The 25,000-nt window shown below is 46.2% G+C and overlaps 1 protein-coding gene across 1 annotated transcript in view; it reads left to right on the top strand.

Moving 5' to 3' along the window:
- LOC139050270 (venom metalloproteinase antarease TserMP_A-like) overlaps positions 1-23,961 on the top strand; it is a 97,355-nt gene extending 73,394 nt beyond the window's left edge. The window contains exons 9-13 of the mRNA XM_070526477.1: positions 5,581-5,689; positions 5,941-6,084; positions 9,574-9,727; positions 23,230-23,343; positions 23,842-23,961. Coding sequence (XP_070382578.1) covers positions 5,581-5,689; positions 5,941-6,084; positions 9,574-9,727; positions 23,230-23,343; positions 23,842-23,892 — 572 coding nt within the window. The 3' untranslated portion in view covers positions 23,893-23,961. The remainder of the gene's footprint in view (positions 1-5,580; positions 5,690-5,940; positions 6,085-9,573; positions 9,728-23,229; positions 23,344-23,841) is intronic.
- The last annotated feature ends 1,039 nt before the right edge of the window (positions 23,962-25,000 follow it).

The following is a 25,000-nucleotide window of genomic DNA, read 5'->3' as shown; positions in this document are numbered from 1 at the left end:
TGATTGAACCGGGCGTCAGGTGGATGTAAGGAGTGAATTGGTGATTTCGTGCGTCGTGTCCTCCTGAAGCGTTGAGAGTAAAGGCTTTCACGACCCCAGCGGCGTACGTCACACGCTCAGTACCACGAGCTCCGGAATGATTTGTGCCGTGTAGCTTGTCAAATATTTCATGGCAGACCCGGAATGGAACCTATGGGCCTGCTCGACTCCTTGAGATGTCTCAAGTGAAAGTGCCTGGAGGAAATGGAAGAGGCACGTCGGATAGCGGTAACGAGGTAGCAGAGGACCGGAGGTCCTGGAGCTCGACGTCGAAACGCTGCGCCGTGGCAATTTCTTCACAACTGTAGCCGTAGATGTTGCGTCGATGCGGGAGAAGGTATATGGTGCTGCATCCGCTGGGCATTCAATGATTTCCTTTAGCCACTCGCGGCGTCTCTGAGCCACTATGCAGTCCATGCTCGAGCTAAGCCTCAGCGTGGTCAGGATCGGCGTCCAAGGACTGCCGACCTTGTCCAACACCGCGAACACCCATTGACCACGACCATGGAGGCAGAAGCTACCAACGGCGACGATCCAGCAACAGAAGCATATCCAGAAGACCCGGCGGATGGATCATGGCACACCGCTCGTGGCCGGCAGGGACGCCTCGCCGACGTTAAGTCTGACCCAGCAGCCCGCCGTCAAGAGACGCAGTACACGAACCAAACTGTACCACGACGACCCCAGAGGCCCCCACCTCTGCCCATTGATGACATTAAAGTCATCCCGCGCCCGAGAAACGGTCTCACGTTCGGAGAGTGGCCTCGCCACTCTCTGACTCAGGCTGTCGGTATCGAGGCACGCCTCAAGGAACAGGAGGTCGACGAACTTCATTTACGTGTTCAATGTGCTCAAAATATTGTCCTTATAAGCATGCCAAGCGAAAGAATCGCGACCAGCCTTAACAAGATGACTATCGCTTACACATGGCCCGGATCGCTGCCCCGTCTCAACATACATCGCTTCCCTCCATAATTCCCGAAAAGGAATCATCACGAGTCCTGACACAGAGACCATCTGTTGGCACCTGGGGTGGACGTCCTCCATGCTTGCATGATGAGGCGAACAACCACGGCGATCATTACATTTGCTGGCTTCAAGGTACCGCGCTACGTACGGTATTATGGGGCCGAGTGCCGATGCTACATACACACCCCGAGGGCCAAGGTGTGCAGCATATGTCTTACAGTGGGCCGCCGTGTGGACGTCCGCCCCACGCAAGCACCAAGCACTGAACCACAAGTGGGACTTAAAAGCCATACACTACCGAATCTCACCAGTGCCAGTCCCGGTGCCTGACGTGCAAAGGGGATCATCCGATACCGATCCCAGCTGTCCGGGCCGGGCACGAAAGCCACCCAAAAACCAACGAGTGCGCCAGCATCTCGAGAAACAAGAACGACAACACCATCGTCCTCTGACCCAATCTAGAGAGCGACGAAGCCGATCGCGGTCCTGATCCCGGTCCCGATCTCGGTCCCGATCCCGGTCACGATCGCGGAGCCGAGGCCCTGGCGAGTCTTCTAAGAACAACGAGCGGGTACCACCGTCATCTTCATCATCATCCTCATCACCACCGTCGTCACCACCGCCGGCCAAGAAGAAGCCGCCACCACTACCACAACAGCTACCATTAGCAGCGCTCGAAGGGGCAGCCGTACCTAATGGGGTAAGTTGGGCGGAGTGCCCGCCAACTTCACTGCGCAAATCTCCCTCACACTCATCCGAACCTCAGTCCTTACCACAAACCCAATGCCACTCACAGGTGCCTCGTACCAAAATCCCTCCCCAGTCCATAACTGCATTGTGCCGTGACCTCCAGCATGACCTTCGACGAGAATTGCACCGAGCTATGCAGGAGATGCGAGGTCAAGGAATTATCCGAGACACCTTTGTAGACTTCCAAACCACCGTGACGGAGCCAATGCTACATGAAATTGCCAACGAACTCAAGCAGAGCGTGAGAGAGTTCCCGGCACAACCCCTTCCCCCTAAATTATCCTCCTCCTGATCGTCACTAGTCGCACGCACTACACGAACCTCAGCGCCGTCACCCGTGCGTTCGCCCACCCCAGCTACAGAATGATGGCTCCTGCAATGAAAATGCAAAATTGAACGGCGGGGCTGACGATGTGGTACCCCCGTACCCCCTGCGATGGAATTGCAGGGAGTACCGATCTAAACGGGGCTCACTGCAACAGTACGTTGCCGCAGTGTCGGAACCGCCAGACATCGTTCTTCTCCAAGAGCCGGGTGCCACCCTTGTTCCTATCAGTGGCTAGGAGACAATTAGGGGTTCGTACGAGGCGAAAGTGTGTGCGCTCGTATCTAGAAAACTCACCTATACCCATACTACTCTCATGCCAGACATCCCTCATCAAATCATTGAGATTGTCCCCGCGGACACGCGATAATATAGCCTGTACATCTTGAATGTATACAGTGCACCTCGTGATCGGTGGGACAATTTTGAGTACCTACTCTTGGAACTCATCAAGCTGGGTCCACGGCCCGTAGTGTGTGGTGACTTCAATGCCGCACACGTGGCCTGGGGCTATTGCAGTAACACGAAAGGGCACACGACTTTGGGACTTCACACATAATCACCGATTCACCCTCATAACAAATCATACCCAGTCTTGTCGCCAGGGAAATAGTGTCGAGAGGGATACTTGCCCGGATCTCACTTTCACAAGGGGGGTCCACGGCGAGTGGCAGAGCACTGGCAAGACGCTGGGTAGCGATCATCACATTCGCATCATCCGCATCCATCGCACAAGTTACAAATGCCCTGAAAAGAAAACATGCATTACGGATTGGACCAAACTCCGCGAAATCCGTAGGGATGGAGCCACAGGAGATGAAAGCCCCAAAAATTACGTTAGTTGGCTCAGTGATTTACACAACGATCTAAACAAAACGGTATTCAGAGACCTGGAATAGGAAGAATTGGGGGTAAGAGCTAATGGTGAATACCTTAGTAACTTGCGATTCGCTGATGATATTGCCTTGCTTAGTAACTCAGGGGACCAATTGCAATGCATGCTCACTGACCTGGAGAGGCAAAGCAGAAGGGTGGGTCTAAAAATTAATCTGCAGAAAACTAAAGTAACGTTCAACAGTCTCGGAAGAGAACAGCAGTTTAGGATAGGTAGCGAGGCACAGGAAGTGGTAAGGGAATATGTCTACTTAGGGCACGTACAGACCACGGATACGGGTCATGAGACTGAAATAATCAGGAGAATAAGAATGGGCTGGGGTGCGTCTGGCCGGCATTCTCAAATCATGAACAGCAGGTTGCCGTTATCCCCCAAGAGAAAAGTGAATAACAGCTGTGTCTTACCAGTACTCACGTACGGGGCAGAAACCTGGAGGCTTACGAAAAGGGTTCTACATATATTGGGGACGACGCAACGAGCTATGGAAAGAAGAATGATGGGTGTAACGTTAAGGGATAAGAAAAGAGCAGATTGAGTCAGGGAACAAACGCGATTTAATGACATCTTAGTTGAAATCAAGAAAAAGAAATGGGCATGGGCACGACATGTAATGAGTGGGGAAGATAACCGATGGTCATTAAGGGTTACGGACTGGATTACATGAGAAGGAAAGCGTAGCAGTGGGCGGCAGAAAGTTAGGTGGGCGGATGAGATTAAGAAGTTTGCAGGGACAACATGGACCTCCGCATGCAGCGTCCGCGTTAATTGGACCCGCATATAGTTTGCCCTTATTGACGAATGTCGCCTACACACAATATACCAGAGATTAGTTTTTTATGCAGAGTTTTGTCATTGAGCAGGAAGTTTCTCGAATAATGTCTTGAACCAACACTGAATGACAGGCAGCAAACGTCATTTGCTGGTTTAGAGCAGGTACACAGGTCGAGGAAGAAGTCGTTTGGTGAGCGACTTGCTTTGTATTTGAGCAATCTTTTGAAATAACATCAACAAAAATGAAGGTCTGAGCAGGCAGACCGATGCAAGATATTCGGCTGCAGTGAGGTCGCACATTTGACCTAAAGCAGATGAAATATACGCCTGCGGTTCCCATGCGACGAGACCTGTATTTAAAAAAATTTGAAACGGAGCCTTGGAGGGTTCGGTTGAAGCTCGCTTCCCGTTTCCTGCCTGGAATTTCTCCCATATTGCAGGAAGAGCTTCCAAAAAATTTTTTTTATTTACTTTATATATATGCGTGTTCTTGACGGCTTTGTACATTATTATAAAGATGAGCATTTTTTCGGGTATTTATATGTGCCGTTATTGAAGTGCTAGAACACCGGCTGAGAAGTTCAAGTGCAGCGCTAAACCTTGACTAACTTGGGGCATTTTTGCAGCCAGATAAGTTCTTGTATCTTGCTAGGTTCAACCTCTGGTTGACTTATTATGCAGTCTAGCCCATTAATGAAAAACGGGCAAGAACACGTCGATGAAAATGCTGCCGAAATCCATGTCGTCTTGACAAACCGGTGAGGTCAGCATTGCCACCTGCGTATGGTTCTTGCCTCTTTTCTGCCTTACTGAGTTTCCTCGTCGTGGCAAACGGAGCATTGTGCCGTTTGGGAAGCGTAATGTACTAATATCGCTTAATTTAACAGTCTTTTTCTTAAATGTACCTCACAATATAAAAATCGCCCTCCTGAAATCAAATCTAGTAAATGAAATTATTTGTCGCAAGCAACATCTTCAGGATATTACGCTACAAGTGCGTCACTTCAACTCAGCCTACCACAATGGAAGATGACAGCATTGATCTTTGCGTCGAGATTGAGAACCAATAGAACGAATAAGCGTCTATGAGGTCGACCCTTGTCGGAACGGGGCAGAAAAAAAAACAAAGGTGTTTCCGAGGAGAGAACAGCTACTTGCGAAATTATTTCAGAATATTCTATGGAGGATAGGGGGAGGGGCGAAGGCCGCTCGAATATAAACTGCATTATGATAGAAAAGGGAGCGATTTGACATGCGTTCATGATGTAGCTGGTGGAGCGCCCACGAATGGACGAAGAACGAAGTAAGCACCAACCATGCGCTTCTAGAACAGGTAGCAGCAGTAGAGCGGCAGCAATCTGTATTAAGTTCACAAGAAGGGATCAGCCGGCCGCATCAATGAGTTGTTGCCTTACCCTTCCAGTATCGCCAAAAGGGTGGAGCATCGACAGCGATAGGAAGTTTTAGCGTTGCGCTTGGGTGGAGTTGTTGGACTCGGACTTGTTGCGTGGTGTTGAACTGCACGCTGGTGTGACCATTAGCACGATGGAGAGCGGCAGGCAACTTCTTCTGAGCACAAGGAACAGCACCTCAGCAGGGCTGCCATGCATCTCGCAACGTTGGCGTAATGAACAAGTTCACGCATCTCGCAACACTCAGGACATCTGAGACCAGTGCATGCGCTCCGTAAGTAGGCAGGAACGCTGGTGTGTTTTTAGTGCCGTGCGCACAATGCCCACGCCATTCTCCAACTTGAATATTGCTAAGTCCAAGTTAAAATGAGAAAGGGTAGTTTTTGATGCGATTTTTAATACTGCTTTCGTTTCTGTAGGACTCGCAGCTCTGGGCGCTGTTTGCTCACAGTTTGCTGCGGGCGAAGGAGAAGACACTGCAAGGACATACAGCGGAACCCACACGATGGCTCATGAACTGGCACACTTGTAAGTGAACCTAAATTGCAAATCTTTTTGTTAAGTTCGACGGAAAATATGGATCTTATTCAACTACGCCATAGTGTTTTGACAGTCTTACCACTTGCAGCTACTCGATTTCCGATTATTGTTTCGGCTGATTATCGATATAGTCAGAGTTTCGCTCGTCGCACCAATCATTTCAAAATCAACGAATAGCATCTGTTCTGATCAGAAGAAAGATTACTAGTAACAAACGCATATGTCTATTCATCGTGCAGAATTGGAGCACCTCATGACGACGGGTGGTCTAAGGATCCAGAATGCGCGTGGACACAGGGATACATGATGAGCTACATCGATGGCGGAGTGAAAAAGTATCGACTTTCTCGGTGCAGTGAGGAAAGGATACGGATCACTTTCAAGTAAGCTTTAGCACAGTATTTGGCTTGAACTATAGATCAATTTTTGAAGTAGGCGATATGGTAACAACTAAGTGGCATCTTTCATAGTGACGTAGTTTGAAGGCACTGTCTGCCCTTTTTTGTGCAACTCTGTGAATCTTTCTTTCAATTATTTGCAGTGCAAGCAAAGTACCACATATTAATTTTTTAAAATTAACATTGAAGAACGCAGCAAATTTAGTTTCGATTTCTCGCAAGCACTATTTAGAAAATAAATCTGTTGTGTTTTTTAGCGTGGATTGCTTCAACTACTGATACAGTTGCCAGGCACTCTAATCTTTCATTAGCTTATGGGCAGTACTGTACTGTGTATCCAGACATTTTCTTAAGGTATTTCTATTAACGTCTCTGTATTATATATATATATATATATATATATATATATATATATATATATATATATATATATATATATATATATATATATATATATATATATATATATTTGAGCAAGTACACGTTGCAAAAACAGGTTCATCGTTTTTGCCGGGGGCAGGTCTTTTTCAGGAGTGCTTTTAGAGGGGCACGGCAGCTCTATATGCCCTTCGAGTAGAAAGTTGCTTCAAGATTCTGCAATCAGTGTGCAAAGAAGAAGTATACAAGAATCGCCGCCCAAGCTCTCCACACGATGGTTGACCAGCAAAACTGAAACGTTCGTCTGCAGTGTTTATCACTGGGTTTATGCTGACAGTTCACTTAATGATGGCTTATTAGGCTGCCGGATCCTCGAGGCGCAGTTGCTGCTTACACTCGGCTGCATGAGCCTGTTCTTGTGCCCCAGCTGCAGCATCGGCATGGCGTAGACGAGCTCGTTCGCGGTTCTGCTCGCCGCGTTGCTGGTCGAAAGCTGCCTGCTGCTCAGGAGTACGTATGATGCGCGGCCTACCCATTCCGGGGCCGGAGATGAACTGCTGCACGCGCATTCGGTAGCGACGGAGGTCAACGACGTCGCTACTGGCGCCGCTAATCCAACACCACCTAGATAGCACGAGGCCTTTCTTTTCACTCCGATCCATGACGTCATGTTACCTGATCCTACTGCCATTGAATCGAATGGGAATGCTCCCGAGCAGGCAACAGCAATTTTGACGTCACCGGTACATCACGCCAGCCTTGTCAATGGATATTTCGGGCTAGGTAGCATGACGTCATGGATGAGCGTAAACAGGCATTGTGCTATCTAGATCGTGTTCACGAATCGCGCGCTTCTCTTTGTCTGTCTTTTTGCGCATGCGCATGGCGTTGCGTCGGAGGAATTTTTAGCGTACAGGCGAGCGATAGACGGACGGATGGACAAATCGGCTAGCCATATACAGCTTCGCTTTACAATAAGTAAAGGCAGCGTGGGAATACACACTAGATACAACTTGCTCGTGATGCAAGGAGCTAACGTCAGGCCCTGCCTAACACACGCAAAGGAAACGCATTTCCGCAAGATGTAGTTACGTATGCACAGGAGACATGCTGCATGTGTGATAACATGACCATAGGCGTCCAAGTTTGCAAGAAGTATGCTTTTGCCAAGTCACAATCTACCACGAATGTGTACAAAATGACAACATAGCATTGTTGCAACATTTCGCAGCTGGTTACGGAGAAGTAGAAGCAAACACAGTCATCACTATGGTCAGATGAATGCTAACAGACACGTAAAATATGCGTATACAAAAGGTACACAGGTATTTATTACACCGTCACAAAAGACGAAGTGAAGAAACACCACGACGAGAAGTATCTGCCGGTCACTCCCACAGAAACGCACCCGGACTACCTAGGTGAAGCACACGAGTGACTAGATCGAGACATTGAAGTATGGGAAGTAAGGGTTGCCCTGCACGATTTCAACAACAAGTCCGCCGCTGGTCCCAACCGCGTTGCGAACAGAGCGCTCAAAAATCTTAACGAAGCGGCCAACGAGAGCCTCACGGCATACTTCAACACTTGCTGGCGAGCCGGGTCACTACACCAGCAGTGGAAAGCAGCCAAGGCCATCTTGATTCCCAAGCTGGGCAAGCCACCCAACATTGAGAACCTCCGGCCGATCTCACGTCTCGTGTGGGAAAGCGTTGGAACGTGTACTCATGAACAGGTACTCATGAACACCAACGCCGAGCTGCGAATGCCACTAAGAAATACCTAAGTCAAGGATTAGGGTCGCCTACCATTCTCTTCCTGTTGCCACGCTAATGACCAATAGTGGGTAATTCTGGTGGCTTATGTCCATGCGCAAACGTTTGCAGTATGACGAACAGCTTTGCTTTTTGTGCATATGCGCCCGAATTGAAGAGCTTGACTATAAGGAATTGATGTTATACGAATTCCTACGTCGTTAGTATCAAAGTTGAAACACGTAAACTTGTATCTCAAAGGGTTAAAGCAGCAGAGAGCAGTACAGCCTTTCCGTGTCCCGTGTTGATCAAAATTTCTCATTGTGGTTTTCCTTGCCGCCTGAAGAGCGAAAATGCCACTCATTCTCTTCGTGCTCCTACACTCTGAAGCCTTTCACCCCGCTTGTAGCAGTGGTCGTTGAAAGTTTTCTTATTTATTTATTTGTAAAATACCTTACAAGGCCCCTACATGGGGATTGAGTAAGATGGCATACAATCAAGCACATACAATAAAATAATAACAATCAAGTACATACAATAACAATAAAAAACATTAGCTACATAAAGCTGCATATGAGTACAATAAAAAGGAACTCTATAAGTTTGTTACAAACGGATAACAGTGCAAGAAAAAGGTAGAAAAAATAACACAGAACAGTGAGTGTGATATTAATGGTTAACAAGGGTTAGGTTTAATAGTTAGGTTAGGTTGAATAGTATCAGTTGAATATTTCACGTCTAACTTTTTTGAGACAAAAGCTTTCTTGGCTAATTGGACGTTTGGTCCTGACCGCGACAGAGCTCACAAAAATATTTTTCTGAGTGTGTCTGAGTTGCGATTGTTTCGCCGACCAATGCCTCACACTCTCATTAAGAAAGCCACTAATAACATAAATATAAGTGAGAGCTCGCCTTCTTTGGAAAAGGAAAACTGGTGTTGTGTTTTCATCGTATGGCAACCGGTGACCCTACGCTAAATTTGTCTAATGATGCGTCTACCATATTGAAGCAAAGCCCCGCACACACTTTATGGACGCCTATTAGGAATCTAAAGAACGACTTTCATTTCAACGTAAAGCATTTACAATTAACCTCTACATATATAACGTACAATTAATACGTACAAAATACAAAACTATAAGTTCCTTCTGCAAGCTTTAGCAGTTTATGTTGGTATCACATTATTGCTGAACATGTATGTTATCTGAAATATGAGTTTTGTTTAAGAGATTTTTATAGAGGTTATTATTACGCTTCAGTGAACCAGGGCCACTACAAATTATGTGTACTGTATTTCCCACAATCAACAAATGTAGTAATCATTTACCCCTTTCTGTCACAGGAAGCTTAAACCAGGATGTATAGAGGTCAAGGCGAGCCAAAACTACCTGAAAAACCACAGAAAGTTCCCTGGCCAAACAATGCGCGAAGAGTTCTATTGCAGAGCCATCTTGAAACACCCCAAAGGAAGCCGAGGGAAGGTGATAGTGAAAAAGGTAAGCTACCAAAATGCACGGATATTTTTCTGTCACAATGAAATGATTAAATATATTAAGAAATTAAGGATACGTGTTGCTCGGCTAGTTGTTTTATGCCGTGCTCATTTATTATTAATAAGGAGGTCATTTTTCTACGGGTGACATGTTTAGATGAGTTTTCGAAGCTTGGCCTATAGTGTTTAAAAGATTGATAACAGCGAATTTTCTTTCCTCCTCCTCCTCGCGCTCCGCAGCCCTCTTGCTATGCAGTCGCGCTTTTTTTCTCGCACGCCAGAGATTAGCTCAGCTCATTTGGGACCTACAAGCGTTCGGCGAACTTTCGCACACTTATCTTTCAAGGCTTTCAAGGCTTACAAGGCTTGTCAAAGGTTCTCTTTGAAGGTTTGTTCCTCACAGGGTGACAGAGAGCCCTTTTCTGCAATGGACACCAATTTGCAATGCAGGTTCTATTGTTTCTTTCTTTCCTTCTTTCTCGCCAGTTTAAATGGAATCGCTTGCTAAAACCACATGTAACGAATTTGTTTTATGCTATCATTGTTTTTAAAAATATTTTTCGTCACCGTAATAGCTACGCACCTTACTTTAGTATCGTTGCGTAGATATAAGAAGTTACTACTCCATTACTGTGCATTCATTGGAATGACTGATATTCTTGCATGTGATGTTTGTGGATGCGAGGAGAACATTGACCACTTATTTCACCGTTGTCATTAATTTGAAGCGCAAAGACAATATTTGTCCAATACATTGAGGAAATTAGATGATGGTCCTCTGAGTGAACAGACATTAATAGAGCACCGATCATCGGCTCAGAAGGCAGCGAAGGCAATTTTGTGCTTTCTCAGAATGTCTGGTTTGCGCGAGCCGCTTTAACTCCAGTACTGTCCATGAACGTCTCTATACCTCCTCTCTCTTCCAATTCTATCTCTTCCCTTTCCCCAGCGTAGAGTAGCCAACCAAACTCTTGACTGGTTAACATACATGCCTTCCGTATCTTCCTCTATCTCTCTCTACTTTATTTCTCTATAATGTATATTTTGGGGCGTGGAACGTCCTTCGCTCGGTCAAATGGCATCGCTTGCTAAAACCGGATGTAACGAGTTTGTGTCAAATTCGGGTAAGCCAGGCGAACAGCACCGCCATGCTTTCCTTCCGAACTCGCTTTAGGCATTGTTCAAGCTTGTTGAAAATGCCTAGTGTACCTAACCGCTTTCACGGTTGCCTGCTTACGCGGTCACGTGCGGTTCGAAACAACGATGTTAGAACCATTTGGAAATAGTGCTACATAACGCTGCCTACCGCGTCAAGTCGCACTCTTTAGCTTTTCACTGCTTTCTAGCATAAATTAAATATAGCTTTGTCCTCCCAGTCCGTCAAAGCCACTGCCGATGGCTCGGCCCACGATGTAGGGCATGACTTGTTCTCGTAACCATTTATTGGACGGCTGTCTGCCTGCGCGAAATGTACAAACCATGTGTGACGGATGACACCCTCTAGGTCACAGACACGTTTCAGGTAGGTAATTAAGAGATAAAACATTTCGGATTCGTTAGCGACTGCAACTGGGGCAACTAGGCACGCCTGTAAGCAGATGGACGTGCCCCTGTGCGTGCGTGGCTCGTGGTTTCCGGGTGAGCGAGACGAACTTCACCGCCAAAATTTCTTTCCCTACTCGTTCTAAGTGCTGTTCAAGCTTGATGAAAATGTTTAGTGTATCTAGCCTCTATCTATCTAGTTTAGTGTATCCATTACTAATATGGATGAGATAGTTCAAGTGGCTGAGGAGTTCTATAGAGATTTATACAGTACCAGTGGCACCCACGACGATAATGGAAGAGAAAATAGTCTAGACGAATTCGAAATCCCAAAGGTAACCCCGGAAGAAGTAAAGAAAGCCTTGGGAGATATGCAAAGGGGGAAGGCAGCTGGAGAGGATCAGGTAACAGCAGATTTGTTGAAGGATGGGGGACAGATTGTTCTAGAGAAACTGGCCACCCTGTATACGCAATGCCTCATGACCTCGAGCATACCGGAATCTTGGAAGAACGCTAACATAATCCTAATCCATAAGAAAGGCGACGCCAAAAACTTGAAAAATTATAGACCGATCAGCTTGCTGTCCGTTGCCTACAAACTATTTACTAAGGTAATCGCAAATAGAATCAGGAGCACCTTAGACTTCTGTCAAGCAAAGGACCAGGCAGGATTCCGTAAAGGCTACTTAACAATAGACCATATTCACACTATCAGTCAGGTGATAGAGAAATGTGCGGAATATAACCAACACTTATATATAGCTTTCATTGATTACGAGAAAGCGTTCGATTCTGTCGAAACCTCAGCAGTCATGGAGGCATTACGGAATCAGGGTGTAGACGAGCCGTATGTAAAAACACTGAAAGATATCTACAGCGGCTCCACAGCCACCGTAGTCCTCCATAAAGCAAGCAACAAAATCCCAATAAAGAAAGGCGTCAGGCAGGGAGATACGATATCTCTAATGCTATTCACAGCGTGCTTACAGGAGGTATTCAGAGACCTGGATTGGGAAGAATTGGGGATAAAATTTAATGGAGAATACCTTAGTAACTTGCGATTCGCGGATGATATTGCCTTGCTTAGTAACTCAGGGGACCAATGGCAATGCATGCTCACTGACCTGTAGAGGCAAAGCAGAAGAGTGGGTCTAAAAATTAATCTGCAGAAAACTAAAGTAATGCTTAACAGTCTCGGTAGAGAACAGCAATTTACAATAGGCAGCAAGGCACTGGAAGTCGTAAGGGAATACATCTACTTAGGGCAGGTAGTGACGGCGGATCCGGATCATGAGAAGGAAATAATCAGAAGAATAAGAATGGGCTGGGGAGCATTTGGCAGGCATTCTCAGATCATGAACAGCAGGTTGCCATTATCCCTCAAGAGAAAAGTATATAATACCTGTGTCTTACCAGTACTCACCTACGGGGCAGAAACCTGGAGGCTTACAAAAAGGGTTCTACTCAAATTGAGGACGACGCAACGAGCTATGGAAAGAAGAATGATAGGTGTAACGTTAAGGGATAAGAAAAGAGCAGATTGGGTGAGGGAACAAACGCGAGTTAATGACATCTTAGTTGAAATCAAGGAAAAGAAATGGGCATGGGCAGGACATGTAATGAAGAGGGAAGATAACCGATGGTCATTAAGGGTTACGGACTGGATCCCAAGGGAAGGGAAGCGTAGCAGGGGGCGGCAGAAAGTTAGGTGGGCGGATGAGATTAAGAAGTTTGCAGGCACGGCATGGCCACAATTAGTACACGACCGGGGTTGTTGGAGAAGTATGGGAGAGGCCTTTGCCCTGCAGTGGGCGTAACCAGGCTGATGATGATGATGATGATCTAGCTGCTTTCAGAGTTGACTGCTTACGTGCTTACGTGTGGTTCGGAACCGCGATATGTATCCATGTATCATATATCCACCTACCTATCTAAGACCCGTCTATCGAGGATAATTTAAGTTACTTTTGAGACATGTAGGATGGCCTGGGCTGGTCTTCTGAGCCATAAGGTGGCCTCGCCGCCTACAAGGTTGTCTGACTGAGCTATTTAGATTGCCCGGTTGCTATTGTCAGAAGTTCAAATCCTCGGGTCTTTTTTCGATGTGTCCCATTAGAAATGTTCCATGTGTTGCTATGTGACTGAGGTGGGGCGTGGAACAGAGGTAGAGCATCGGGCTTCTAATCTGAAAGTCGTACAATCAAATCCTCCTCGATTACACTGCATCCAGGCTAGAAGTTCCGCTTGACACCGGGGGAAAATGCCAAGAGCCAGTGGAGCTATACTAGTTCAGTTGCAACCAAATTAAGATGGCCCATTAAGCTTCAGCAACATCTAACCAGTAGAGGAATTGGCCTCCCTGGTGCATATTCGGGCACTACGTCGCTCATGACTCCTACAATTAACCCATGACCCTAAGTTCCCAGCAGCTGCGGAGCGCCTGAGTAAGGTGGAGGTGAGATGTGCAACGCAGCAGAGGGTGCGAAGAATCTCTGAACCAGAGAGGCCGCCACTGGAAACTGAATCTGGCAACGCTCAAGACACGAACTCTCTCTATCGAAGCTAGCTAAGCAGCACTCCCTGAGGAACTATAAGGCATTGTGTTGTATAATATTGCCCTTAGAGAGGCTCATGCAGTGCTGATGAACGGCCACCTCCTCTGCCAAAGAGGACTCCCAGATCAGAAGCAATATCAAAGGTCATGGATAGGACTTCAAATCCATAAGGACATAGTGGGCAACAAGTACAAGCTTACGCCCCAACTTCAGTCACGATGATGAAGAATAGAAAAGTTTTCGGAAAATGTTGAATTAACAATGACAAATGTGCAAACTCAGTATCTTGCAGTCATGGGCGACGTGAATGCAAAATTGGGGAAACAGCAGCCTTGTGAATAAGTCATTGGCTACTACGACATTGATTCTAGGAACACTAGTGGAGAGGCACTGGTAGAACTCGAACTCACGGAAAAGAATAAGCTCCGAATAACGAAAACCTTCTTGAGGAAATGTAGGAACAGGAAGTGGACCTGGGAGAGCGGTAATGGAGGAGCAAAAAAAGAAATATATTTCACACTTCCTGCAATCCCGGCATAGTGCAGGGTGTAGAAGTGTTAGGTACCGGGAAGTGCAGCGATCCCAGGTTAGTTATATTTACGATTCACCTCAATATGAAGAGAGAAAGATGAAATTAGTGAAGAAGAAACAGGCCAACATAATTGAAGTGGAAGTTATGGCAACAATGTAACCAGTAGGCAAGCTCTACCACCTAACGAAGCACCTAAAAACAAACGACAGAGAGGGGAAGTGTCCAGCACAAGGAATTACTCAGGATTCGCGGAACTCTTAATACTGATCAACAATGAGAAAGTGAGGGATATTCAAAATTCAAAGAGTATTCAAGGGATAATAAAAGCACGGAGGCAGCATAAAATCAGTGGCCCCGCAGGGGAGTCTGCGTGAGCAGGCGTTTGGTGTGTTGCGACACCACGTACCCGAGCACACGAGGATTGGACCCTCCCGCGTGTAGCCGTGCGCGGCTTAGCCGTGTCCGGGGAATGGGGGATCCTGGGGGTTGAGCCGATGCCGGGTGATCGGACCTTTAAGGCCCACCGGCGGAGGCAACAAACCTCTTTGGCCTCTGCTTCACATAGACGGCACCTCCAGACTGACCCACCTGGAGGAAATCGGCAGTCGCCTTTTCCTGTCCCTTATTCAATCTTCTGCTTTCCCTCTCGCTATCTCCTCTTTCCTGTCTTCTTATCACTTCTCACTTTCGAATTTCTTGGCGGAAGGGTTAACCTGGTGTATGTATCCAACCTTGGGTATGTTATATTAGGTTATAGTGGGTACGTACACCTGGTGTCTGCGTTTCCTTCCGAACTCGTGGCGTCCCCTTGTCGGGCTCGGTGGTGGGCGGCTGGCGTAGCTACCGAAATAAGTGAATTCTGCATGGCTAATACGTCATTCCTCCCCCCCCCTCTTTCCTATCGTCCTCTTTCAAAAAGAGGGCGCACCGAAGAATCTTTTCAACTATTCTGTCAGCGCAATGGAACTTTCCCACGCTACCATGTAAAACACAGTCAAGATCATGAAAAGACAGTCAGAACTATCTCACCTTTCATTGTAGCTTAATGCCTTACCGACACACTAGGTGCTGGCTACAAAGTGACGAAACTGAGCAGTGGCAACCTTCTTCATGAGGTCCACGACACTCTACAGCATGGTAAACTCTCCAATCTCTTAGCATTCCGTAATGTGACAATCACTGTTAACCCCCACCGATCACTGAACACGTCTAAAGGAGTCATCTTTGATGAAGATCTGTTGAGCCTAAGCGAGGAAGAGCTCCTGGAGGGCTGGAAGGAACACAATGTGATTCAGGTCCAAAGGATAAAGATCAAGCGAGACAACCAAGATATCCCAACTAAACATCTCATCCTCACCTTTGCGTCCAGCGTTCTACCAGAAACTTTAGAAAAAGGATATACCAAACTTCGAGTCCAGCCTTACATCCCAAACCCCCGAAGATGCTTCAAGTGTCAGAAATATGGCCATGGTTCGCAAAGCTGCCGTGGCCGACTTACCTGTGCAAAGTGTGGCGACCACGAACACGAATCCAGCAACTGTAATGGCACACTCTACTGTCCCAACTGTGACGGTGGACATGCCCCACATGGAAAAAACCTGCCCCACATGGAAAAAAGAAAAAGACATAATCACAATGAAAATCCAAGAAAACATTTCATTTCAAGAAGCGGGGAAACGTGTTTCTTTTTCCATACCTCAGGGCATGCTGGTGCGGCACGCAAGGGGGCAAAGTCGCAGCAGACTCCGGCTCCGGCCCAGCCCACAACGAGTGTGGTTGCGGCCTTGCCACCAGCCCCCCTGGCGTCAGCAGCCAGCGCTGCTGTGCCGTCCCCGAAGCAGGGCCCATCAACCTCTGGGTTGGTGGCCTCCAAGGCCGTGCTTTTGAGGCAAGGCCTAAGGTGAAAACACCCCGCTCGAGTGAGCGGAAGTCCAGCGGCTCCCAAGAGTCGATGGACACAACCCCGAGCCAGAAGGCGCATATAGCGCCTCGGGAGCGGCGCGAGTCTCGCGACCGCTCCAAAAAAGACAACACTCGTACCATAATCACGGGGCCTGAAATGGCTCCGTAAGTCATTTCTCTGACTTGACTCCTCTTGACACACAGCATAAAAACACGAACAATATGGCTACAGAAATAGTACACTGGAACGTTAGAGGTCTTATCCACAACCTCGATGACATTAAAGAACTCTTACACAAACATAACCCAAAGGTGCTGTGTGTTCAAGAGACACATCTTAAATGCACACAAACAAACCTTCTTTGTGAGTACGCCATCTACCGTAAAGACCGCAACGAGGTGAATACCTCGTCTGGCGGTGTAGCAATAGTTGTAGACAAGTCCGTAGCTTGTCACCAGGTCGCCCTTCAGACGCCCCTTGAGGCAGTGTCAATTCGGGCAATTCTTTTTAATAAATTGATCACTGTATGTTGCTTATACATACCCCCTAATTTTCATCTGGAAAAAAGTGATCTTTATAACCTAATTGAGGCAGTGCCCATTCGGGCAATTCTTTTTAATAAATAGATCACTGTATGTTGCTTATACATACCCCCTAATTTTCATCCTGAAAAAAGTGATTTTTATAACCTAATTGACCAGCTTCCGGACCCTTACATACTCGCAGGTGATTTTAATGCCCACCACACCATGTGGGGAGACTCGCGATGTGACGCGAGAGGCCGTTTCATTGAAAATTTTCTTGCGAACTCTGGTGCGTGCCTTTTCAACAAGAAGGAGCCAACTTATTTTAATATCCATAATAATTCATATTCATCAATAGACCTGTCTAGTAACTCGGCTTCAATTTTCCCGGACTTGCAATGGCATGTAATAAAAAATCCCTATGAAAGTGACCACTTTCCTGTAATGTTAAATTCAATGCCTCAACATGAATGCCCCCTACATACACCCCGGTGGAAACTAGCCTCCGCCGAATTGAATGATTTTAAGGAAGCAACTTACTTATCACGAGATCTTATTACTGATTTTAACATAGACAATGCTGTAGCATATTTTACCTGTTTTATAATAGACACAGCTGAAAAGTTCATTCCCCAAACACAAGGTCTCTCTTGTAAAAGACGGGTACCCTGGTGGAATGAACAGTGCAGACTGGCACGAAAAAAAAACAAAACAAAGCGTGGGGTTTGCTGCGTCGCTCTCCGACTGCAGAAAACCTCATCGAACCTAAACTGGCAAAGTCACAAGGGAGGGGCACGCGGAGACAGGCAAGGAGAGCTGGCTGGGAGAAGTTTCTCTCGGGCATCACATCCTACACTCAAGAATCTAAAGTTTGGAATGGTGTACGAAAAATAAAGGGGCAACAAATCCACCCTCTGCCCTTAGTGGACGACCAAGGGACTATCTTGGAGGACCAGGCGAACGCTCTGGGCGAACACTTCGAACATGTATCAAGCTCCACACATTACACAAAATCATTCCTCAAATATAAACACTTAGCTGAACTTAAGACACTTGATCGTAAATGCCGTCCAGATGAACCATATCACCGTCCTTAATATTGCCGAGCTTAAAGCTGCATTGAACACATGTAGAAGCTCTGCTCCGGGAGCTGATAGAATCATCTATGACATGATTCAGACTTTACACGAAGACACACAAATGACACTTCTGGCACTTTTCAACTCTATCTGGGCTGCCGGATACCTCCCATCTTCATGGAAGGAGGCTATTGTTATTCCCGTCTAGAAGCTAGGCAAAGACCCTTCCTTTGCGGCAAGTTATCGCCCGATAGCTCTTACAAGTTGTCTTTGTAAGCTATTCGAAAAAATGTATAATCGTAGACTAATACATTTCCTTGAACTGAACAATATGCTTGATCCCTATCAGTGTGGCTTCAGAGAAGGGCGGTCCACGACTGATCATCTTGTACGCATTGAAGCAAATATCCGCGATGCATTTGTACATACACAGTTCTTCTTATCGATATTCCTTGATATGGAGAAGGCGTATGACACGACGTGGCGATATGGGATCTTACGAGACTTGTCGGGGATGGGCATCCGTGGAAATATGCTAAACAAAATAGAAAGCTATCTGTCGAAACGTACCTTCCACATGAAAATTGGCAATGTATTGTCGCGACCTTTTATACAAGAACATGGTGTACCTCAAGGAGGTGTGCTTAGCTGCACACTCTTTATCGTGAAAATGAACACCCTTCGTGCTTCATTACCGCCAGTCATTCTTTATTCTGTTTACGTGGATGATATACAAATAGCTTTCAAATCCTGCAATCTTGCAGTGTGTGCGAGGCAAGTACAACAGGGCTTGAACAAAGCATCTAAATGGGCAGACGAAAACGGATTTAAAGTGAACCCGAACAAAAGTTCTTGTGTGCTTTTCACAAGAAGGAGAGGCCTCGTTGCGGATCCCAATATCCAAATGTATGGCCAGCAAATCCCTGTGAACAAAGAGCACAAGTTCTTACGTAGCATACTTGACTCTAAACTAACATTTATTCCACACATAAAGTATCTCAAGGTGAAATGCTTAAAAACAATGAACTTACTGAAAATTTTATCCCATACAGCATGGGGCAGCGACAGACAATGTTTGATGAATCTTCACAAAAGCCTCATTCGATCACGATTGGACTAAGGTGCCGTGATTTATTATTCTGCAGCCCCGAGCGCGCTAAAGATGCTAGATCCGGTTCACCATTTAGGAATTTACCATTTACTCACCGGAAATGACCCTCCAACCTGTGGCAGATGCGGGGAGAGGCTGACCGTGCTCCACGTCCTCCTGGAGTGTCGGAAAGCCGAATCTGAGAGAAGGAGACATTTTTCCTTAGCATACCGTCAACACATTCCTCTTCATCCTGTAATGTTTCTCGGTCCAGAACCGCTTTTAATACAAGCACTGTACTAGGTTTCCTCAGAGATATTGTCCTACTCGTTATTAGTCCCATACATTCGTAGCGCTTCCTCTCTAGAGAGGATGCCGCTGTGATAGTCATACTGTATAGCACATGCCTCCAGGCCCTTGTGTTTCAAGGGCGCTGGCGAGGCAGTAGTGCTCCAGGTTATTTTACCATCTCACATATCTTCTATAATGCATCATTCTCTCACGATATATTTTATTGCTCATAGAACATGTCATTATCATCGACATAATCTTATAACAGATAGATTTTACGCACCCTAGAGCGACTATATTTAAGGCCCCTTTACAGCCACGTCACATGAACTTCATTGAACTCATAACTACATTGCGAATTCATCAACACTGGCATGGCGCTCTTTGGCCATATCTGGCCCTTGCGCCAATAAAAACCAAACACTCATTCATTCATTAAAATCAGTGGGAAGGAAATTTGGCATAGGACAAGTCAAGATGTATGAACTGAAAGATAAGCAGGGTAATATCATCAGCAATATTGAATTACATAGTTAAAGTAGCGGAAAAATTCTATACTGATCTGTACAGTAGCTAGAGTAGTCAAACTACTTCCTTTTGAAGTAATAGAGTAGTGAACAAGGTACAGAGGCTCCTTGTATAACTTGCGATGAAATTAGATGGGCATTGCAATACATGAACTGGGGGAAAGCGGCAAGAGAAGATGGAATAACAGTCTAGTGAATCAAATATGGAGAGGTTATCGTGCTTGAAATGTATGCGGTCTTTTGAACGAAATGTCTCACGACTTCAAGGGTTCCCGACAACTGGAAGAATGTCAAGATTATATTAATCCACAAAAAGGGAGACGTTAAAGAACTTAAAAATAATAGGCTCTTTAGCTTTCTTTCAATGTTGTGTAAAATATTCATGAAGATAGTTTCCAGTAGAACAAGGGCGACACTTCAGTCAATGAAGAGAACAGATTGGCTTCAGGAAGGGATACTGTACAATGGATCACATCCATGTAATCAATCAGGTAATCGAGAAATACAGAGAGTACAATCAGTCTCTCTACATAGCTTTCATAGATTATGAAAAGGCACTTTATTCTGTAGAGATACTTGTAGTCATATACGCATTGCGTAATAAAGGAGCACAGGAGGCGTACATGAATATCTTGGACAATAGCTAGAAGGATTTCACAGCTACCTCGGTTATCCACAAGGAAAGTAGAAAGGTACCTACAAAAAAAAAGGGGTCAAGCAAGGGCACACAATCTCTCCAACGCTATTCACTACATGCTTGGAAGAAGTATTCAAGCTATTAAAGTGGGAAGGCTTAGGAAACGAGGATCAACGGCAAATGTCTCACCAACTTTCGTTTTGCATATTACATTGTTATGTTCAGCAGCACTGGAGACGAATTGCAACAAATGACTGAGGATCTTAACAGAGAAGGTGTTAGAGTGGGGTTGGACATTAATATACAGAAGACAAAGATAATGTTGAATAGCCTGGCAAGAGAACAAGAGTTCAAGGTGGCCAGCCAGCTTCCGGGATCAGTGAAAGAGTACGTTTACCTATGGCTATTCACAGGGGACTTGGAGACTTGCAAAGAAGCGTGGAAAAGTTATGGAGCGCGCAAAGAGCGACGGGACGAAGAAAGCTAGGCATAACATTAACGGCTTGAATAAGAGAGCAAACGAGTATAGCCGATATCCCAATTGACATCATGAGAAAACAGTGCAGCTGGGCAGGCCATGTAATACGCAGGTTAGATAACCAGTGGACTATTAGTGTTGCCGAATGGGTGCTAAGAGAAGGGAAGCGCAGTCGAGGTCGGGAGAAAACTAGGTAGAAGGATGGATTGAGGAAATTCGCTGGTGCAAGTTGGAATCAGTTGGCGCAGGACAGGGGTAATTGGAGAGTGCAGTGAGATGCCTTCGTCCTGCAGTGGGCCTAAAATAGGGTGGTGGTAACGATGATGATGATATGTGTCACGTGAACAGAGGGCATCATCGTCGAGCCACGTATGACTCGATCGCAGCAAAATTCACACGCTTGATCGGCGTTGAGAGACGCATATCTCATGTGGCGGTGCGAGCGGGAATGGTGGCGTATGAGAGCACAACTAACCGTAGTTACATACTCAATCAAACTCGTTCCTATGCTCATCAGGACTTGAATGGCCTACAAGTGTAGAACGTTTTTCAGAAATTTTGTGCTCCCTCGAATGTTGCGCACCCGCTTTCGACAAAATGGGTCCGGAAGTTCCGCGATGAGATTGGGAAAGAAAGGATGCCGATTCGCGCCCACCACCTTTAACCATGGTGGACCGACTGCGAATAGGGAACGAGTAAGTTTCCCAAATGAGACTAAAGACCCCACCCCACATAACTGTAAGGTAATTACGTTAAGAATGGAAGCTCTCTAGTGCGTGAATAAATGTAACATGTATTTGGCTACGTAGTCTCTGCACCCTAGTGCATGTGCACCCTCTGCAGCACACACTACACGCTTCACGTTCACAAGTTCGGTTGCGTCCATGTTACACCTCACCTAATTTTTTACGTACTGCACTTGGTTAATGATGGATGAGCTGAGAGTATCTAAAACAAGGACAAGGCCGTTGCTATACATGATACACCCAGTGCTGGCAATATCAAAGATACATGTACCTTTGATATCATCTTAGGTGTTGGTTGGTTTTCTTGTATCTGTATGATTATACGTCTTGCAACACGAGTATCAGTATCTGTAATTCCGATACATGAAAAAAATGTACCGAGTACCTTAAGATACAAAATTCTGCCATCGCAACATCACGGTGAGTAACTATAAACATTGGCTGTACTCCACTCCTCAAGCTTATACACCTGACGCCACCTGAATAAAACCAAAGGCAGCGACAACCTTTTATCTTTCCGCCAGAGCCCTCCAGTGAAGGCAGGCGATCAAGTCTGCACTTCCCTATTGGTGAAGTATAGAGTCTCGTGGTGGCGCTCGCGTCGTCTCGACGAAAACAAGTGCGCGAACGTCTGCGCGCAGACGGCCTTATTTTACAGCGAAGATCCAACCAAAGAAATTTTCGTGTCGTAAGCAGAAACTCCCCATACGTGGGCCGATCCCGGAGATAGTGTAATGCTGGCCGATCACACCGCGGAGGTGACACAGTCATTATAAGCGCTCCCCATACGTGTGCCGATCCCGAAGATAGTGCAATGCCGGGCCGGGTGGCGGCGGAAGTGAAGCAGGCGTTACGCACTCCCCATACGTGGGCCGATCACGAAGATAGTGCAATGCCTTGCAGACCCGCGGCGCAGATTAAGCAAGCGTTAGGCACTTCCAATACGCGGACCGATCCCGAAGACAGTGCAATGCTTTGCCAACCCGCGGCGCAGGTGAAGCAGGCGTTAGGCACTCCCAATACGTGGACCGATCACGAAGATAGTGCCATGCCTTGCCGACCCACGGCGCAGATTAAGCAAACGTTAGGCACTTCCAATACGTGGACCGATCCCGAAGATAGTGCAATGCCTTGCCGACCCGCGGCGCAGATTAAGCAAGCGTTAGGCACTTCCAATACGTGGACCGATCCCGAAGACAGTGCAATGCTTTGCCAACCCGCGGCGCAGGTGAAGCAGGCGTTAGGCACTCCCAATACGTGGACCGATCCCGAATATAGTGCAATACCTTGCCGACCCGCGGCGCAGGTGAAGCAGGCGTTAAGCACTCCCCATACGTGGGCTGATACCGAAGACAGCGGAATGCCGGGCCGATCTGCGGCGGAGGTGAAGCAGGCGTCAAGAGCTCCTCTTACCTTGCAGGCACACTTGCACGGACGCTGAATTTGTTTCAGGCACACATGTGGAGAACGTGAAGGAGGCATAGACTGGTGCCACTTTGATGCGTAATGGCAGGCATTAAAATTACTTTGCATCAATGATAATTTTCTCAGATATCACAATATTGGTAAGTGCTCATAATGTAACGTTTCGTATTCTTTCAGAATCCGTATCTTTCCAAGACATGCAAAATGGAGTGTTGCAGCAATGCTGGTGGCTTTGCCAACTGCCGCAGAGTAATTGTGCCTGCTGGCATGGCTTGCGATCGAGGAGGAAAGGTATGTCATCTCTAGCGAGTTCTTTTTGAAGCATGCGTTGCAGCATGCTACTGTAGTAGCAAATAATTTGCTGCAAAGATAACATATATGTGTTTTATGTTTATTAAAAAGCACGTGTAATTCCCATACGTGCCCGAAGGGAAACATGATGGGATAGTAACATAAATTGTCAGTTTTACAGGTTACGAAAACAAAAGTTACGTGACCCCTTATCTATGAGAACTTTGAGAACGAGAAATAAGGACGTGTTAAACACGAAATATATTTCCTGATTTAGTATACTACAAGGAATAGCAATTTCCAGCGAATGTTCTTGAAACATGTTCTTTTTTAATGATAACCCGTCATTAAAGTGTGTTAATCCATCAACAAACCCTGTTCTGGTATTTGAAATAAATATACTGCAGTTTTTAAATCGCATACAGCCTATAGACAAAGTAATTTTCGCATTCAGTGGTGTAATCAGGCTTCGCCATGTTTTATCTTTTCCTCTTTCAGACGTGCAAAAGAGGTGTCTGCGGAGTCCACAATTGGGAACAGTTCAAGTGAATTTGCTTCTTCCTAATCTGACTTAGGGCTAGCACAAATTTTCTCAAGGAATAAAACACATGCACCAAATTCGCCCAATTTTGCACTTTATCCAACTTCGCGTGACAGGTACATGAGCACGTGGAAGCCGCTGGCCATCCTGAAAAATTATGAACAATGTATATAACACCCGTTCTACCTGGGATGTGTATAGCAAAAATGGGGAAAAGCCTGCAAGGACATGTAAGAATATCGATGAATTGCGCGTATGGCAGCCATGTCGTCAAATATTCTTTTTCACAAAAAGTGAGCGGTTAACTGTTTTTAATGAGGCAACTCGTTTTCGTACGTCGCTCTCTATCCAGATTTAACTCTCCATCCAGAATAACGCACGCGACTGGATCCGTAATTACATCCACATTACTAGCAGTGCTCGTATGACGATATTTCTAAACAGAATACAATAACACACAGTTCCTCATCTTAAAACTAAGCACAATGGCAATGTTACGTAGAGTCCGCTTGATTCAATCGAGGCTTATTTACATACTTTCATGCAAGCATGCATTTCCATTGGCAACTGAATATGCGATCGACTGAGCAGCTTGAAAACGAGGAGCAATTGCTTCACGCTGTCTTGTGTAACATGATAATTCATCATCATCATCAGCCTGGTTACGCCCACTGCAGGGCAAAGTCCTCCCCAATACTTTTCCAACTACGCCGGTCATGTACTAACTGTGGCCATGTTGTCCCTGCAAACTTCCTAATCTATTCCGCAACATGACAATTATAGCGTCATAACAAGAGAACAGTGTAGTAGCTTCGACGGGGCGGCCGGACGTGGAACCTACGGCAAGAGGCCTAATGGCCGGGGCGCGGAGCTCAAGTCGGGGACCACACAAAGAATGACTATTCCAGCGAGAGCAACGCAACTATTCCAGCAACGCAGCAGGTGTACCTACAGCGTTTGGCGCTGAGTGGCGCGCGGACGTAACCGATTCGAAACTGAAACTGGAAGCCGACACAGGATATTACATCTCCTGTCCCTTCAGAGAAAAATGCGCCACTTGCTCTCCTCGCAACAAAAGCTAGTCATGAGTTACAGAAGAACACAGACGTGTAAGCA

The sequence above is a fragment of the Dermacentor albipictus genome, chromosome 10 (assembly GCF_038994185.2).
Source record: "Dermacentor albipictus isolate Rhodes 1998 colony chromosome 10, USDA_Dalb.pri_finalv2, whole genome shotgun sequence".
NCBI classification, from domain to species: Eukaryota; Metazoa; Arthropoda; class Arachnida; order Ixodida; family Ixodidae; genus Dermacentor; species Dermacentor albipictus.
This window is presented reverse-complemented; position numbering and strand designations above follow the sequence as displayed.